At 46.8% G+C, this 18,069-nt stretch overlaps 1 protein-coding gene across 2 annotated transcripts; it reads left to right on the top strand.

Annotated features, from left to right (window-relative positions):
* The first annotated feature begins 5,525 nt into the window (after window positions 1-5,525).
* On the top strand, window positions 5,526-17,515 carry SPRYD7 (SPRY domain containing 7). 2 transcript variants are annotated; one of them, XM_077316880.1, is made up of 5 exons: window positions 5,526-5,689; window positions 8,279-8,395; window positions 11,311-11,477; window positions 13,815-13,917; window positions 16,802-17,515. In XM_077316880.1, the coding sequence occupies exons 1-5, from the start codon at window positions 5,572-5,574 to the stop codon at window positions 16,897-16,899; spliced, it is 603 nt and encodes a 200-aa protein (XP_077172995.1). In that variant the 5' UTR covers window positions 5,526-5,571; the 3' UTR covers window positions 16,900-17,515. The 2 variants fall into 2 exon arrangements, with proteins under 2 accessions (XP_077172995.1, XP_077173002.1); XM_077316887.1 differs by lacking the exon at window positions 5,526-5,689 and adding an exon at window positions 6,756-6,937.
* The last annotated feature ends 554 nt before the right edge of the window (window positions 17,516-18,069 follow it).

The following is an 18,069-nucleotide window of genomic DNA, read 5'->3' as shown; positions in this document are numbered from 1 at the left end:
AGAAAAACGTGCATCCTTTTTCTCTGACCAGGTAAATGTTGCTTGGTTTTTGCATGCAATTCATTCATAGGAAGGAAGTCCACAGAAAGTCTATGGGTGATGGGAGAAAATGCTAAAAAGAGAATGAGAATGCTAGCCTACCATTACTGAACTTTCCTGGAATTAAGGCCATTTTCAAACAGTATCCACCAGGGGTGGGCAAACTGTGGCCCTCCAGATGTCCATGGACTACAATTTCCATGAGCCCCTGCCAGCGAATGCTGTTGTGGGGAGGTATGTGTTGTGGGGAGAGGAAGAGAAGGCGATTGTAAGCAACTTTGAGATTTGTTTGTGTAGTAAAAATCAGGGTAAAAAAAAGTTCTTCCGGTAATTTTGCTGTATAATACATAAATAAAATAAATATAGACTTCCCCGGATACCTGTATATGCTTGGTCTTAGGAGCTTTTTACTACACTCCAGTTGCTTATGGTTGGTTCTTGGTTCTGCTGATTAAGCACCTACCTCAGTTTTTGCTATGATAACAGAAATTCCTCTTTAAAAAAATGAAAAAGGTCAAATCTACATCAGTGAGATTAGATTATGAATAATCCGTCTTCCATTTTGCGAGTCTTGATGGTGCTGTGGCAGGAGTCCTCAAAGTCCTTGATTTTATTCTTTTTTAATGCTGGTAAGTGTTTAAACTCTGTTGCATATTGAAAATCTTTTATGATACTTCATGGTTGCTAGTCATTCTTCTGCTGCCCTCTGTCTGATTTTCTTTATTTCCTTTACCTGCTTTCTTTACCATCTTTTGCTGCTAAACTGAGATTTTGTGTTAATGCTTTAAATTTGCCAGCAAGGGATTTAAAGGCCGTTCACAACTTGCCTGCCATTGTGACAACAAGGGAGATAGGAATGACATGGGGGGGGGGGACGATCCCGCCGGGTTACCCTCTGCAGTCCCTCCAGATTGGCTTTTCCCATCCTCTTTTTGCAGGTATTTAGTTTAAAACATGGCTGACCCATCCAGATACATTTCTGGATTCTTTGCTTGTTTGTTATTGAAATTATCTCCCCTCCGGGAGACAATCAACCTATCTCTCACAATGGGAGAATTCCCAGAGGGACTGAAAGAGGAATGTCCACTATTGAAAAAGAAAAACATCAAAAACATCTTTAGACCCGCAAGAGCCTGACAACTACCGACCCGTCTCTCACCTAGCATTTCTGGGGAAGATGGTAGAAAGGGCTGTCGCAAACCAATTAAAGACATTCCTAGAAGAAGCTTCAGTCCTAGATCAATCTCAGTCAGGTTTCCAGCCCAGCCATGGGGTAGAGATGGCCTGTGTCATTGGACTGAGGCCGGTCACTGCTGCTGATATTACCAGACGTCTCAGCAGCGTTCGACACAGTCGATCACAAGCTCTTAGCTCACGGCCTCATGGAATACGAGGGACAGCCCTCCAATGGCTGATCTCCTTCCTCCGGGGTTGTGGACAGAGGGTCGCAATAGGTGAGAGAACATCAAACCGCCGACAACTTACTTGTGGATTCCCACAGGGAGTGGTCCTCTCTCCTATCTTATTCAACATCTTCATGTGCCCTCTTGAACAACTGGTACGGAGGTTGGGGCTGGGTTGTCATCAATACGCAGAGGACACCCAGCTCCTCTTCCTGATGGATGGCCACCTTGACTCTCCCCCAGAAGCATTAGCCAGCTGCCTGGAAGCAGTGGCGAGATGGCTCAAGCAGAGTCGTCTGAAGCTCAATCCTCCAAAGACGGAGGTCTAGTGGCTGGGTAGGAAGGGTCCATGTGAGGAAGTGCATCTGCCCACCCTGGATGGGGTGCAGCTCTCAGCAGCTCACACTGCCAGGAACCTGGGCATGATTCTGGATGCTTCCCTCACAATGGAAGCCCAAGGTCACAAAAGTAGCATGGCTAGCATTTTACCATCTCCATGAAGCCAAGCTACTAGCTCCCAACCTGACCCCGGAACACCTAGCCATAGTGATCCATGCGACGGTCACCTCTAGACTGGACTTCTGTAACTTGCTCTATGCAGGACTGCCCTTAGCCTTGACCCGGAAACTATAGCTGGTCCAAAACGCAGTGGCCAGGATCCTCACTGCAACATCATGGAGGTCCCACATTTGGCCCATTCTCCATCAACTACAATGGGTGCCACTTGAATTCCGGATCAGACTAAAGGTTCTGGTAATTACCTTTAAGCCATATGTGGTCAGGGCCCAGTGTACCTGAGGGACCGCCTTCCTGACTATGCCCCTCAAAGAGCTCTATGCTCCGCCACCACCAACCGACTGATGATCCCTGGCCCTAAATAAGCCTTGTTGTTGTTGTTATGTGCGAAGTCGTGTCCGACCCATCGCGACCCCATGGACAATGATCCTCCAGGCCTTCCTGTCCTCTACCATTCCCCGGAGTCCATTTAAGTTTGCACCTACTGCTTCAGTGACTCCATCCAGCCACCTCATTCTCTGTCGTCCCCTTCTTCTTTTGCCCTCGATCGCTCCCAGCATTAGGCTCTTCTCCAGGGAGTCCTTCCTTCTCATGAGGTGGCCAAAATATTTGAGTTTCATCTTCAGGATCTGGCCTTCTAAAGAGGAGTCAGGGCTGATCTCCTCTAGGACTGACCGGTTTGTTCGCCTTGCAGTCCAAGGGACTCGCAAGAGTCTTCTCCAGCATAAATAAGCCTACCTGGCCTCAACCAGGGCCAGAGCCTTCTCTATCCTGGTCCCCACCTGGTGGAAGGAACTCCCAGAGGAGATCAGGGCCCTGACGCGGCTAAAACAGTTCTGCAGGGCCTGCAAAAGGGAGCTCTTCCACCAGGCATTTGACTGAAACCGAGCAAAACCAGCAGTATCTACAGGGCTCCTGCTCCCTCCCTCCCAGAAACCCATTCATGCGTTCTGCCCCTGGACCTGTTAGCACTGTTATAGTTACCTCTGTTACAGTTACTAATGTTAATATTGTTGTGGTTATCTATACGTATGGAAAAACTAAGTTCTCTACATTCTATGTAAACTGCCCTGAGCCTCAGTGGAGGGTGGTTTATAAATACACCAAACAAACAAACAAACAAACAGTCTTTTTTTCTGTAAGCCGCTCAGCCCCTCAGGGAAGAAAAGCAGCCTTAAAATACTGAACCAAAATTAAATAAGATACAAGCGTCCAAGGCAAGAAAGACTGTGTGAATCAGGGGATATCCCCAGACGAAATCCCTGCTTTACCCTGAACTCCCTGGGGGATCTCAGGCAAGGAATAAATAGGAGCATCAGGAACATGGATTTTAACATCTCATTAGAAGCAGGCAAAGGAAGTGGTTCATGTGACTGGATTTATGTTGTGTGTGTGCGGTAAATAGGAGGACGACGTTTGAGTCAGCGAAACCTTTAAGACGAACGAAGTTTGATTCAAGATATATAAACTTGTATTCAAGACATAAGCATGCCCTGGAAGGGACTCATGCCCTGGCAGGGACTACGCTGGCAGGGGCTCATAGTAATTGTAGTCGGACATCAGGAGACCCATAGTTTGCTCTAGAGCAGGGGTAGTCAAACTGCAGCCCTCCAGATGTCCATGGACTATAGTTCCCATGAGCCCCTGCCAGTGTAGTCCATGGACATCTGGAGTGCCGCAGTTTGATTACCCCTGCTTTACCAGTGATTAGAACCAAAGGGTGTTCTTCCAGATAGGGTTAAAAGGTAAAGGTATCCCCTGTGCAAGCACCGAGTCATATCTGACCCTTGGGGTTACGCCCTCCAGCGTTTTCATGGCAGACTAATTACAGGGTGGTTTGCCTGTGCCTTCCCTAGTCATTACCGTTTACCCCCCAGCAAGCTGGGTACTCATTTTACCTACCTCGGAAGGATGGAAGGCTGAGTCAACCTTGAGCTGGCTGCTGGGATTGAACTCCCAGCCTCATGGGCAGAGCTTTCAGACTGCATGTCTGCTGCCTTACCACTCTGCGCCACAAGAGGCTCTCCAGATAGGGTCATGTTCTCATAAAACACATAATGTGGATCATTCTCTCCCCTGCCTCTCCCTCCCTGCGGCGTGCTGGGTGCATGCACAGAAACAGGATCCACACATCAGACTATGGACCCAGCTGGATATGACAGCATCCTCACGGCTGCCACAAGACACCATGGCCATTTTGAAGTGATTTGAAAATGCTTATGTGCAGCAGGCTGCGGTGCTCTTGTTTCTTCTCTGAATCTTATAAAGCAGGGGTAGTCAACCTGTGGTCCTCCAGATGTTCATGGACTACAATTCCCATGAGCCCCTGCCAGCAAACGCTGGCAGGGGCTCATGGGAATTGTAGTCCATGGACATCTGGAGGACCACAGGTTGACTACCCCTGTTATAAAGTACCAAACCGACAGGGGGTGGGGGTGATATCTATTTTTAGGGGGAGACAAGAACCTCACACTGCCCACAGCCCACCTTGCCGCTGCATTTTCAAATGACATGTTTCAACATAGCAAGGGTGTCCCTTTGCTGGCCATCAAGGTGCTGTCATGTCTAGACTGGCCCCAAGATGTTCCCGGTGATTGGGCCAAATGCTTGTCCAATTCAGCACCCAATCCAAGAATTAGACATAAAGTCAAGGATAAAATGGGGGGGGGGGGGGGAAATAGTGCAAACAGAGAGACCTGTTTATGACATGGCCTGTATTGACCTTTGTCTATTAGTGCTGGGACATTTTTGTACAACTTCCTGTTCCTTGTCTACAAACTGGAACTTTAGGGCTGCTTATGATGTCTCACATGCTAATTGGTTCTTATCTATAGAGCCTCATAAAATACAGAGAGCATCTGTACAAAGCTGATTAGAACAGGTTACGGCAAATCTATTTCCACAGGCTTCCTTACGACCTTTGCTGTTAATCAGGCACGTTTTGGGACACCCACTGTGCCGTTTCTCTGGTCATTTCGCCCACTGGGTGAAAAGCAATACAACTTCTGAGAAATATTGTTGGTATAATTTCCGTTCCCGGCGGGAGGACTTCGACACTCCCTCTGGGAGACGCCAGGGGGCGCTCCCGCTCGCCAAGAAAGCCGAAGGAAATCCCTGGTAAGACAAAGAGGTTTTGAAGGTGGAGGGAACACCCTAAACTACCGGGATCGAAGTGACATTTCCCCCACGCGTGGGTCAGAACTGAGGTTTGGAATGGAAGAGAAGCGCCTGGCGAAGGGACCTTCGGAGCACAGAGATGCGCTTGCAACTCTCCACATCAGGGGGTTGTCAAAGTGCGTCCTTCCAAATGTCCATGGACTACAATTCCCATGCGCCCTTGCCAGCGTTCGCTGGCAGGGGCTCATGGGAATTGTAGTCCATGGACATCTGGAAGGACGCAGTTTGACTACCCCCGTTACATTTTACGCGTTGGACGAGGCACTTTCCGTGCAGACTGACCCGGGAAAACGCAGCCGCAAAAGCGCCTTGACAGCGCATCCTTCAAGGCGGGACCCCTGTCGTCCCCGCACATGGAGGGCGCGCAGGGCCGTCGGACGGAAACCGGTCGTGCCGCCGCCCTCCTTCGGCCGGAGGGAGCGGGGCGCGGGCGGCCATGGCGGGCTCGGGCGCGGCGTGGTGCTGCCTGCGCTGGGCCTGCTGCGGGGAGGGCGGCGGGGGCCACATCCCGCTCAAGGAGATGCTGGCCGTGCAGCTGGACACGCAGCGGATGGGTAAGCAAGCAGCTCCAGCAACACCCCTGCCAGGTAGGCCAGGCGGGGGCCAGCGGAGGAGGAGGAGGAGGAGGAGGAGGAGGAGGAGGAGACTCTCTCTCTCTCCCCCCACCCCCGGGGCGGAGCAGCCACAGTCTTCAGGGGGACGACGGGCAGCTTCGTCCCAGCGTTTGCTTCCCTGAGCTAGAGCCTCCTGTGTCAGGCGCAGTGGAGCTTGTTTTTGCGAGGTAGGCTTGCCGGCTCTGCGTTGGAAGGTTCCTGGAGATTTGGGGAGGGGAGAAGCCTCAGTGGGCAGGTCCACCCCCTCCAAAATTTAAAAAAAGCACCTGATCTTGTAGGGGAGGCCGAATTGTGGCTCTCCATATGTCCATGGACTACAATTCCCATGAGCCCCTGCCGCTGGCGGCAGGGGCTCATGGGAATCGTAGTCCATGGACATATGGAGAACCACAGTTCGGCCTCCCCTGCAATAATAATAGGAATAATCTGTGAGTCGTTTTACTATGATGCAAACCACCCTCAGCTCCTTGGAAGGACGGTATAAAAAGGCAATAATAAGTAAATAATACTAAATTTTATTTTTATATATTCCAGCCTTTTCTAGATAGATCAGGGTAACAGCATGGTTTAAAACAGTTCAGTTACTTAAAAACCAGTATAAAAATCTGTAAAATTTGGGGGAGATTCCAGGTATTTCTTGGAGAGGATGTTCTGTGTGACCTCTGTTGTAGGCCTGGTGGGACAGATCTGCCCCGCAGAAGTGATTAAGGGCCTGCAGAGCCTTGATGTCCTTTGGAAGAGCGGTCCACCAGGGCCGAGAAGCCCTGACCCTGGTCGAGGCCAGTCTCTTTGGGGTTGGGGACCCTGAGCAAATTCCAGTAGCTTCATTTTAGCACTCTAGGGGGGGCCTAGTGGAAGAGGCGGTCCCGCTGAGATCTAAAGATTAGTTTTAACTCTGGGACAACTCCAGGCCCCATCAGGAGGTCAGCACCCCCACTTTGTGTTTATTTCATGCAGGAGAGGAAAATTTGAGTCCAGCAGCACAACTGAAAGTAACCCGAAGTCACGGCTTACAATTGAAAGCAACAGGCAGTCAAATCTCACCTTGGCGGAGTGTTAACCCTGAGTGTTAACCCTGAAACCTTATGTTGTGGAGAATGTTGCGGATCTCTGTGATGCTTCTGGAGTCAAGTTACTTTGCATTGCAGGCTGACACGGCTCTTCACCTGAAGCTCTTTAATGTAGGAGGTATAATTTTAAATATATATAGAAGACCCTCTTGTGGCGCAGAGTGGTAAGGCAGCAGACACGCAGTCTGAAGCTCTGCCCATGAGGCTGGGAGTTTGATCCCAGCAGCCGGCTCAAGGTCGACTCAGCCTTCCATCCTTCCGAGGTCGGTAAAATGAGTACCCAGCTTGCTGGGGGGTAAACGGTAATGACTGGGGAAGGCACTGGCAAACCACCCCATATTGAGTCTGCCATGAAAACGCTGGAGGGCGTCACCCCAAGGGTCAGACGGAATGCAGGAAGTAGACAAAGCTGATCTAGTAACCTAAAAGAAAGAACTTCTGCTAGTTATTATGTTAAACTGGTTCATATCTGTGACTGATTTTATTATAAGAGAAGCATATTCTGTTGTTCAATGTAGCACACTGTTTGCCCGTATTGAAGTTGTTTGCGAATAGGAAACACCTGTGTTGTCCTTTTTACGCACTATGAAAAATACACATATCAGGAGGATCACAGGATCCTCGAATCTGGAGAACCGGATTTGATTCTCCACTTCTACACACGCAGCCAGATGAGTGACCTTGGGCCAGTCACAGTTCTCTCTGAGCTCTCTCAGCCCCACCCCCCTCTCAGGCTGTCTGTTGTGGGGAGAGGATGGGGAAGGCAATTGCAAGCCACTTTGAGACTACTTTGTGTAGAGAAAAGCAGGGTATGAAGCCCTATGGCTCAGTGCCAAAATCTAAGTCTGAACAGGCCTGATATGTGCGTGCAACCGCATACCAGTTCAGTTTTTGTAGGAAAATTGCTGTGCACCCCTCTTAAGCGTGTCTCCCAGAAATATAACTTTCCTGATGGTTATAAAAGCAGATAGGGATGATAAGAGATATTCTGCTTTCTTCCTGTGTTGCTGGGAATTGCAATTTGTTCAGTAAAAAGGTAAAGGTGCAAGCACAGGGTCATGTCTGACCCTTGGGGTGACGCCCTCCAGCGTTTTCATGGCAGACTCAATACGGGGTGGTTTGCCAGTGCCTTCCCCAGTCATGACCGTTTACCCCCCAGCAGCAAGCTGGGTACTCATTTTACCGACCTCGGAAGGATGGAAGGCTGAGTCAACCTTGAGCCGGCTGCTGGGATTGAACTCCCAGCCTCATGGGCAGAGCTTCAGACAGCATTTCTGCCACTTACCACTCTGCGCCACAAGAGGCTCATAATTTGTTCAGTATTGATCCGTAAATGTTTGGATCTTAACGCATTATCGAATGGCTTGGATTATTCAGTATAAGTGCAGTTTAAGTCTTCAGCGAGAGCTGGGCCCTGTTTAAAATCTCCTCGGTCTTGTGACCTTTTGTAATTCTACAGGAACAGACGTTGTCATCGTCAAGAACGGCCGGAGAGTCTGTGGGACAGGCGGCTGCTTAGCCAATGCTCCTCTGCATCAAAACAAGAGCTATTATGAATTCAAAATCCAGTCTACAGGTCAGTGGGGAAGGGAGGGGTCACACGTTTTCAAAAGGTTTGCATCTTTAAGCTCCAAATCTCAAGCTGTTTTCCCAGATAAAATGAGCAGTATTCTGCCAGCAGCGCTTATTCGGCCCCTGTCCCCCCCCCCCCCCCCATTAACAATCCAAAAACTTAACTTAGGTCTCCAGCTGTAACTCCTGCTGCCTCTTTTAAAAATACCCGGTCCTACAGAATATTGGTAGAATATCTTGTCTGACTTATGGTGACTCTGTAGGGCAGGGATTCTCAACCAGGAGTCTGTGGACCCCTGGGGATCTGCAGGAGCTCTGAAGGGGGTCTGCGGGAACTCCTAAGTGGTGTGGCATGGGGGTCCAGGCTCTCTTCAGCTCCTATGCTTCTTTCCAGACTGCATGAGGCAGAGCTGGCCACCTGTTATCATTTCGGGGAGCTCCTTGAAGTCTGAAAAATTATTTCAGGGTCTCCTCTATGGTCAAAAGGTTGAAAAAGACTGCTGTAGGGTTTTCAAGACGAAAGACATCCAGAGGTGGCTTGCCGTTGCCTGCCTCTGCACAGCAACCTTAGCCTTCCTAAAGCCAATCCATCAACCAACTACTGAAGCTGGGTTGTCCATGCCCAGCCAGGGCCCACCCCTCCAGAAGCATCATTGGCCATTGGGGGAGGGTTGACATGACCGCATGCGGTCATAACACTCAATAAATGTTTAACAAAAATTTAAAAATATATTACAATTAATTAACTTCCGCCCATTCAAGAAACCCTTCCAGGGTCATCAAGAAACCCCAGGGTTTCATGAAGCCCTGGTTGAGAAAGCCTGGCCTAAGATGTGGGAGGGGAGAGGAGGGGCGGGAAAACCAAAATGTATAAAAATCTTTCTGAGAAAAAGAAACAGAACAAGGATCTCTCAAGTGGCAACAAATGTTTATTTACAGTCCGTTGACCAGTGAATTCCAACAAATAAAATGCCACAATGCATATAGAAATTATTACAATGTGGCATAGATTAATAACGATGATAAAAAGAGGATAAAATTAATATTAATATATAATGATAATTAGAGAATTACATCATTATTAAAAGAGCTTTGTGTTTGCAAATCACAGTATAACAAAATTTTACTACCATATATGATTCTCCTATATGATTCTCATATATGATACCATATCTCTCTTCCGCTTGTCATCCAGTAGATGTCTCTGTATTAGACCTTCAGCATGTTTAAAAGATCTTTCTAAAGGTATAGACTCAGACTCAGAAACCTTTATTGGGATACAGGGAAATGAAATGCGTAAGGAGGGCCATGATTAACAATTTCCTTTATGTGACATAGATTGTGCAAAATAATAGAATACGGGCAATTGTCTCAACAGTGTCCAATCAAAGACAAAGCATGAGGGTGATGGAAAATCTACCCTTTAAAACCGCCAAGGGGAAGGCATTAAATCTAGCCCTGGAAACACCCATCTTAATTTTGGACTTCTGACTTTATCAAGATATGAAGCTGGAGTCATGCTCAAATCTAATTTTAAATTATACAAGGGGGAAAGTGTGGCCAACTCATGTTGGGCTTCAATATGCGTTAAACGCTGCCTTAGCCAACTTCTTGCTTTAATGTACCCACTTTAAAAGCTGTTCAGGGTCTAGCATGATCGATCTTAGTTTGTCCAGGACTCTGAGGGACTATTGCAGGTGTGGAAGAAAACAAATGATTATACTCCAATAAATTTAATATACATATATTCAAAAAATATTGTAGTAACAAAAACTGTCCAACCTAATTACAAAAGAAACGATAGAATTCACACCATATAAACAACGAATGAGGGAAAAAAACATAACCATTAGTATTTATTCTTATCCATTGTTCTTCTTAATAATTGTGAAACAGCCCTGGGGGTGGAGAGTGTCCTGGCCATCCCAGATGGAATAGGGCCAATCAGGGTGTGGCCAGCAAAGCTGGCCGCACCCTCATTGGCCCTCTTTCTCCAGTTCCCGCCCTCCTTCCCTGGACACTAGCCACTTTGCTCTCAGATGCCTGAGAGAAACACACAGAGACCCCTGCCAAACCGCAAACGACCCCTGATTACCTGCTATGGCTCCTGCTGCAAAGGAGAGAGAGAGATAGACAAACTGCAAAGGAACTCCAAACTGCAAACAACCCCTGATTACCACCTATGGCTTCTGCTGCCAGAGAGAGATATCTACACCTGCCACTGTCCCCTGGGTCCTAGTGCCCATTTTATTCCTGGTTGCAATGGGCTTTCTTGCTAGTTTATACATAGAATAGAAAATAACAATGGGAAAGACTAAAAGAAGCTCATGCTGGTTGTCAAAATTCATCCCTCACATTGGCTCTAAGTATTTTTGATCCACTGTAGTTCTAAATAAGTATTCAGCTTAAAAAGAAAATGAACTATCTCCTTTGTTAAGCATTTTGTTTCATTGCGTAGATAAAATGGAGTGTTTGCCTACCCCCTAATCAAGGACAGAGGAATGTTGTCTTAGTGTGGCTACATCTCTCTCTGATTTGCTATAACTTTATGCTCACTTTTGGAATGTTACTTTCTTCCCTTGGGCCCATTATGCACGGGGGGAATAGCGCACATTCGGGGTGGAATGGCGTCGACTAAAATAATCGATAACGCACAGTGCCGGCTGCAACTGGCCGCAGATTCGGTGCATGCCGCCAAAAAAGCCGCATTAGCGAAACGCGGAAGAAAGCACAGCTTCCGGGTGACCGGGCCGCAACCAGAAGCGGCGCTGGGGTCGCCGCGTGCATAATCGGTTACTCTGGGTTTTGCCTGTGACCCGAAATCGCCGTTTTGGCAGCCGTGCATAATAGGCCGTAGTGGCGTTTCATTTATATGTTTTTCTTTGTCTTCCTGGCTGTGTCACTCCACCATTCTTCCAGGAATCTGGGGTGTGGGTGTTGCGACCCAGAAAGTCAACTTGAATCAAATCCCTCTTGGCCGTGACACGAATAGTTTAGTCCTGAGAAATGACGGAGCTCTTTACTACAACAATGAAGAAAAGAACAGGTTGCCGGCAAACAGCCTTCCGCAGGAGGGTGACGTGGTGGTGAGTTTCTTTTGGTGTCACATATGCAAATCTTACCCAAACCTGTGTTTTGATCTCTTTTAAAATTATATTCATTTCCAGTTCATTTTAAACCAGACCTGCTCATTAGAGCAGTATTTCTGATGCCCTTATATATGCTTGCATTGTGTAGTGGTTAGGAGCGCTGGCTTCTAATCTGACGAGCCGGACTTGATTCCCCACTCCCCCACATGCAGCCAGCTGGGTTCCCTTGGGCTGGTTACAGCTCTGATAGAGCTGTTCTGACTGAGCATTAATATCCGGGCTCTATCAGCCTCACCTCCCTCACAGGGTGTTTGTTGTGGAGAGTGGAAAGGGAAGGCAATTGGAAGCTGCTTTGAGCCTCCTTCGGGTAGAGAAAAGCAGCATATAAGAACCAACTCTTCTTCTTCAGTAATCTCAGGGCTCTCTCAGTCTCACTCACCTCACAGGGTGTCTGTTGTGGGGAGAGGAAAGGGAAGGCGACTGTAAGCCGCTTTGAGCCTCCTTCAGGGAGAGAAAAGTGGCATATATGAATCAACTCTTCTTCTTCTGTTCTGACCGAGCATTAATATCCGGGCTCCCTCAGCCTCATCTACCTCACAGGGTGTTTGTTGTGGGGAGAGGAAAGGGAAGGCGACTGTAAACCTCTTTGAGACTCCTTTGGGTAGAGAAAAGCAGTATATAAGAACCAACTCTTCTTTTTCAGTAATATCAGGGCTCTTTCAGCCTCCCCTCCCTCACAGGGTGTCTGTTGTGGGGAGAGGAATAGGAAGGCGATTGTAAGCCTCTTTGAGACTCCTTTGGGGAGAGAAAAGCAGCATATATGAACCAACTCTTCTTCTTCTGTTCTGACCGAGCATTAATATCAGGGCTCTCTCAGCCTCACCCACCTCACAGGGTGTCTGTTGTGGGGAGAGGCGAATGCAAGCCGCTTTGAGACTCCTCCTGGTAGAGGAAAGCGGCATATAAAAATCAGCTCTTCTTCTTCTTGGTCTAGTGTTTGAGAGCAGCGGAGTCTAATCAGGTAAATTGGGTTTTTCAACCTTCAGATACAAGTTCAGCACCCCCCCTTTTTTTTTGAAGCCGAGATAGCAGGATGTATTTTGTTTCTTTTTCATTCAGCAGTTTCCATTGTCTATTTCTTTTGAAAAAAAGTGACTTTCAGATATGCAACCGTTATGTCCTGGAAGCTTAAAATATTCCCCCACTATCTTCTGAGCATTGTGATTCCTTCCATCAGACTTATATTCATTGATTCTCTCCTGTTGGCACTGGCGCATTTATCCAATTCAGATAGTTAAAAGGGCACTGCTGGTGCATGATGATGGCATATTAAACCGAGTGACGTGCACACGGATGAGACGGTGTAGCTGATGCCATTTAGATTAAAACAAAATTACAATTAAAATTACCTCGGCATCAACCGAGACTTGGATTTCATCATTATTTCTAATTATCACTTGTGCCTCAGCTGCACAGAAAGGAAGGCCATCCATCTACAGCAGGGGTAGTCAAACTGCGGCCCTCCAGATGTCCATGGACTACAATTCGCATCAGTGCCTGCCAGCAATTGCTCATGGGAATTGTAGTCCATGCACATCTTTAGGGCCGCAGTTTGACTACCCCTGATCTACAGCCTGACACTATCCTTATGTTAGATGAAAGAGGCTGACAACCGCAAGGTGCACTGGATGTTATTCACAGGAGGCCATATGGCAACTTTCCAGTGCTGAACAGATCTGTGTGGCCTAGAAGATGCTCTGTCTTCTTCCTTATACAGAAGAATTCATAAATCCTGAAGTCCTGTGCAAACTTCAGTCCTGAGAAAGGTGGCATCAACCATGCTGCATCTTACTTCTGCATTGACCCTCCAGCTGCTCCTTAACTGGGCTCATTAACCCATTTTTCTTCCTAGTGTAGCCTTTCTCAACTTTTTTTGCCGTTGAGGAACCCCTGAAACATTCTTCAAACTTCAAGAAAACCCAGAAGTGGTGTGATTGTGCAGAATATGGTTGGGAAGCAGAGCTGTGGTCACGCCCACTTGATGCCCCCAGCAGCGTTTTTACACAGAAAGTCATCTTGATGAGTGAAATACTGACTTGGGGCACAGCTACGAATAACCAGCCAAAGTTTTCCAGTCTGTGAAAGAGTGGGTTACTTCTGGAATGAAAGAAATGTGCCCTGTAGCAAGAAATGACTTATAGCAATAAAATCTTTTAAAGATGTTCTTGGAAGAATTGGCCTCAGAATGCAGAGACCGTATTGAACTTTGTTTGCCACCTTGACAAACCGAAGCTGTGGGTGATAGAATTGACCATGCATCTTTCTGACTTACAGGGCATTACTTACGACCACGTAGAACTGAATGTTTACCTAAATGGGAAAAATATGCACTGTCCGGCATCCGGGATCAGAGGAACAGTCTTCCCTGTGGTTTATGGTAAGTTGGAGTTCCTAAAATTTTCAAAAAGCATTGAGCGATCTCTACTCACGAACACCTGCCGGTAATGCAGCTCTCCCTTAATAGCTGGTGGATGGATTTCCTGTGCCCTCTCTGGCATTATTCATATGCTACAATTTGCAGCCAATGCAGAAGAGTATTAGGAATTGGTTGACATGCAGCATTGGTCTGGTAGTTTTGTCTTCCAGGCCACAACCACACATCCTGGAAGACCCACAACAGCCAGTTGAAAGTCTCTGTGTATTAGGAATTTACTTGTTTTTAACCTCTGAGCCAGAAAACTTAGGACATGACGGAAGTTTAAAATGTCATAGGCTCAAGCTCTGTTTCAGGACCTACTTATTTATTTATTATATGATTTATATACCGCCGCTCTCCAAGACTGGCAGTTTACAATGATAAAACAACAATACCCATAAAATCCCCCATACAAAAGAGATGGCTCATCAGTGGAGTTGACTCCCCTTTAATCCCTCCCTGACCTGTCCAGCTAGCATTCCATGAGGAGCGAGGGACCTGTTCTCAGTAATTCAAGGGGACCCCCTGATGGTAATTCTGGGTCCTCAACCTGGCCTCAAACGTGTGCCTGGCGGAAGAGCTCCATCTTGCAGGCTCTGCAGAAAGCTGTTAGTTCCGGCAGGGCTATTAGCTATTCTGGGAGCTCATTCCACAAGGCCAAAAAAGCCCTGGCCCTGGTCAAGGCCAGGCAAATGTCCTGGGTGCCCGGGACAACCAGCAGATTCATACCCGCAGAGCAGGGGGCATAGCTGCGTATGGCCTTAAAGGTCAAAATGATACCTTAAACTTGATCCGGAAACAGACTGGTAACCAGTGCAGATGATGTAGCACCGGCTGTATATGGGCCCTCCAAGATATACCAGTGTGGACCCTCACAGCCACATTTTGTACCAGCTGTAATTTCTGGGTCAAAGCTAAGGATAGGCCTATGTAGAGCGAGTTACAGTAGTCTAGTCTGGAAGTGACCATTGCATGGATCACTTGCTGCCCAAAGACCACTCTCGGTTTCAACTTGGGCGTTTGGCCTCTGATGACTCTGATGTCACACGACACTGACGGTTTCCCATTTTAACGCAAAAATTCTTTGTTCAGTACTGAGACAGAATCCTCAGGAATTAAGTGAGGACACTGCTTGCCAGGGAACAGCTCATGATAAAACATCTTCTACCAAGTCATCTAAATATACTTGTGCCACGGAACTGGGACATACTGCAGGATCTCCACAAATTGGCCGCTAGCCATCATAGCTAAAGGGAGCTTCCATATTCAGAGGTGGTCAGTCTCTGATTCCCAGTGCCAGGAGGCAACATCAAGGGAAGGTCTTGGCTTTGATGCCATCTTATTGGCCCTCTAGAACCTGGTAGGCCTCTGTGTGAGACCTGTAGCCGGAGTAGATGAATCACTGGTCTGATCCAACAAGGCTCTTCTTAGCCAGGGGTAGTCAACCTGTGGTCCTCCAGATGTTAATAGACTACAGTTCCCATGAACCCCTGCCAGCAAATGCTGGGGATTGTAGTCCATGAACATCTGGAGGACCACAGGTTGACTCCCCCTATTCTTAGCTACTGCTTTCTTATTTCATCTAGAAGTCAGCACAGGAGCCAGGTAGTTCAGCTCAAACAACTTAACTGGACTGAAACGAACATGAGATAATATGGAGGACTGCAGTTTCAGCGTAGTACTTTCTGCCCTTTTTTTGGCAACACCTGTGTTTTAATCATTGTTTAATCAAGAGTAGGTGAACAAGTTGTAAGAGTGTGAGGATCTCTTCTCTGTGCCTTGGAATTGGTACTACGTATCAAGAATGGACCTCCTTCATGAACCAAAATAAAAAGATGAACAATAATCTATAATGCCCCATAGTGGCTGGATAGCTAAACTATGACCATTTTTCAGTATTCTGCAGTTTCAAAGCACAATCTAGTAGGGTTGTTCGCTATGGTGTGGTTTGGCCGCTTCGGCAATTACCGAAGCCCGAGGCAGGCAGTGCTGAGGAGGGACAGCGCCCACATGGAAGAGTAGCCATCTTGGGCTTCGGTGATCACCAAAGCAGCCGAACCGCACTGGACCACACAACCCTACAATCTAGTTCTCGGGTCCCCAAGCATTTTTGAGTCTGTGGGCATCTTTGGGTTTCTGGCGGAGTGCGGTGGGTACAGGCCCAAAATGGCTGCCACAGGGAGCCCGAGCCGGCTGACATAGCTTGCATTCACCATATGCTGCGGGGGCAGGTGCTACCAAAGGAATGTTTTAACAAATTGGCACAGCCAATCAGAACCCTAGCTTGTCAAAAGCCCCACCTGGCAAAACCCATTTTCTAAAAACAATTGGCAGGAAGAGGGGATTGGCAGGCACCCGGGAGACCACGGCCACCATGTTGGAGACCCCTGATCTTGTTCTTCTAAAAGCAGTAAGACTTGTCCAATTAATATTAAATGTCATCTAGATCAGGGGTAGTCAACCTGTGGTCCTCCAGATGTCCATGGACTACAATTCCCATGAGCATTTGCTGGCAGGGGGTCATGGGAATTGTAGTCCACAGACAAATTGACTACCCCTGATCTAGAGAATCTCCTTGATGGGCTGTACAACCAATCCATGCTTCTGAAAGCCAGCAAGATGGTGGAGTTTACAGTAATTCTGTCTCTTTCATTCTCATTTGTATATGACTAAGTGAACCTTGACTCAGGAAATCTTATCCCCTGGAAAATGTTGTTGGTTTTTAAAGGTGCTACTAGACTTCTACCCCTGAGTCCAACTACTCACCTGTATCAAAAGTTGTTAAAGCTGAAATGCGTGCTTGTCCTTCACTGTTTTCCTCTTCTTCTTCTGTTCTATGCTACAGTGGATGACAGCGCCATTTTGGATTGTCAGTTCAGTGACTTCTACCATACGCCTCCAACAGGGTTTGAAAAGATCCTCTTTGAGCAACAGATTTTCTGAAGGTTCCCATTCATTGCCCAGCCCTCGTTATAAACCTGCTCTCTGTTCCTGGAGCACACGTACCTGTATTGAGTCAAAGTACTTCTGATTTTTTTTTAAACTACCTTGCAAATGCTAGACCAGATATTGTTTTGTGATGTGGACAGTATTTGTATTTCATGTCAAGCTATTACAGCTGACAGTGTTTGTTGACTCACAGTCTCTGATGTTGCTGTACAATAAATAGTTCTTATACATATCTGTATGTTTCCCCCAAACTGTACGGACTCAAGTTTGCCCCAACATGTTTGTAGTATACCTTTCTATTCTCTGTCTGTACTTTGTCTGAGAAACTCCTCCAAGGCTTTACAGATTTCCGATGTCTTGTACAGAGCTGCTCATGGCTGCAAGGTTGGCAGCTATGATTTTTGTTATATTTTTAACTGCAGAGATTCTTATTTAATTTAATCCTGAGAGTTCCTTTGGTTAAAATCTGGGCAAGGTCCCGAATGTAAACAAACAAGCCAGCCCAAGCTGAAGGTCACCTTGCCACGTTCTGCTGGCAAAAAAAATAATTTAAAAATTGGCAAGTAATCTGCTGGTAGTGATTATAATAAAGCTTTATTTCTGAACCAAATCAGATTTGGGTGGATAGTTTGTGCTTTCCAGAAAACAAGTTATAGGAATACATCAGTTACTGTGTATCCTGTTTCTGCCATTGTGACAAATGGCCTGGTTTTGATAAAGATGGTATTATTATTATTATTATTATTATTATTATTATTATTATTATTATTATTATTTGCAGCCATTGTGGAAACTGTAATATGTGATTTTTGTTAATGCAAAACAAATAGCATCTTTAGCAGGTAGAAGCCCTTAAATCAGAGACACAATCATGTTGCCATTTTAGAGCACTGGGTTGGATCCAACCAGGGTTTTTTTTTAATTCATTCTTTCCCCCCTCCTTATGGGGATCCTGCCCCACACACCAAAAAGGAACAGATTAACAAACTCCTTGTTTTTTCGGTCAAGCTGATGACAAGACATTCGGTAACAGGTCTTCACTGAGTGACAAAAACACTCCAGTTGAAAAACTCAAGAGGATGAGAAACCGTGGCCCGCTCTGTGCAAATGCCTTTGGACACAAGGTCCACCGCATGCACAATTACATTGCACGGCTGGTGGAAA

The sequence above is a fragment of the Paroedura picta genome, chromosome 1 (genome assembly GCF_049243985.1).
Source record: "Paroedura picta isolate Pp20150507F chromosome 1, Ppicta_v3.0, whole genome shotgun sequence".
NCBI lineage: Eukaryota > Metazoa > Chordata > Lepidosauria > Squamata > Gekkonidae > Paroedura > Paroedura picta.
Note: the sequence above shows the minus strand (reverse complement) of the source record. Positions and strands in the feature narration are given on the sequence as shown.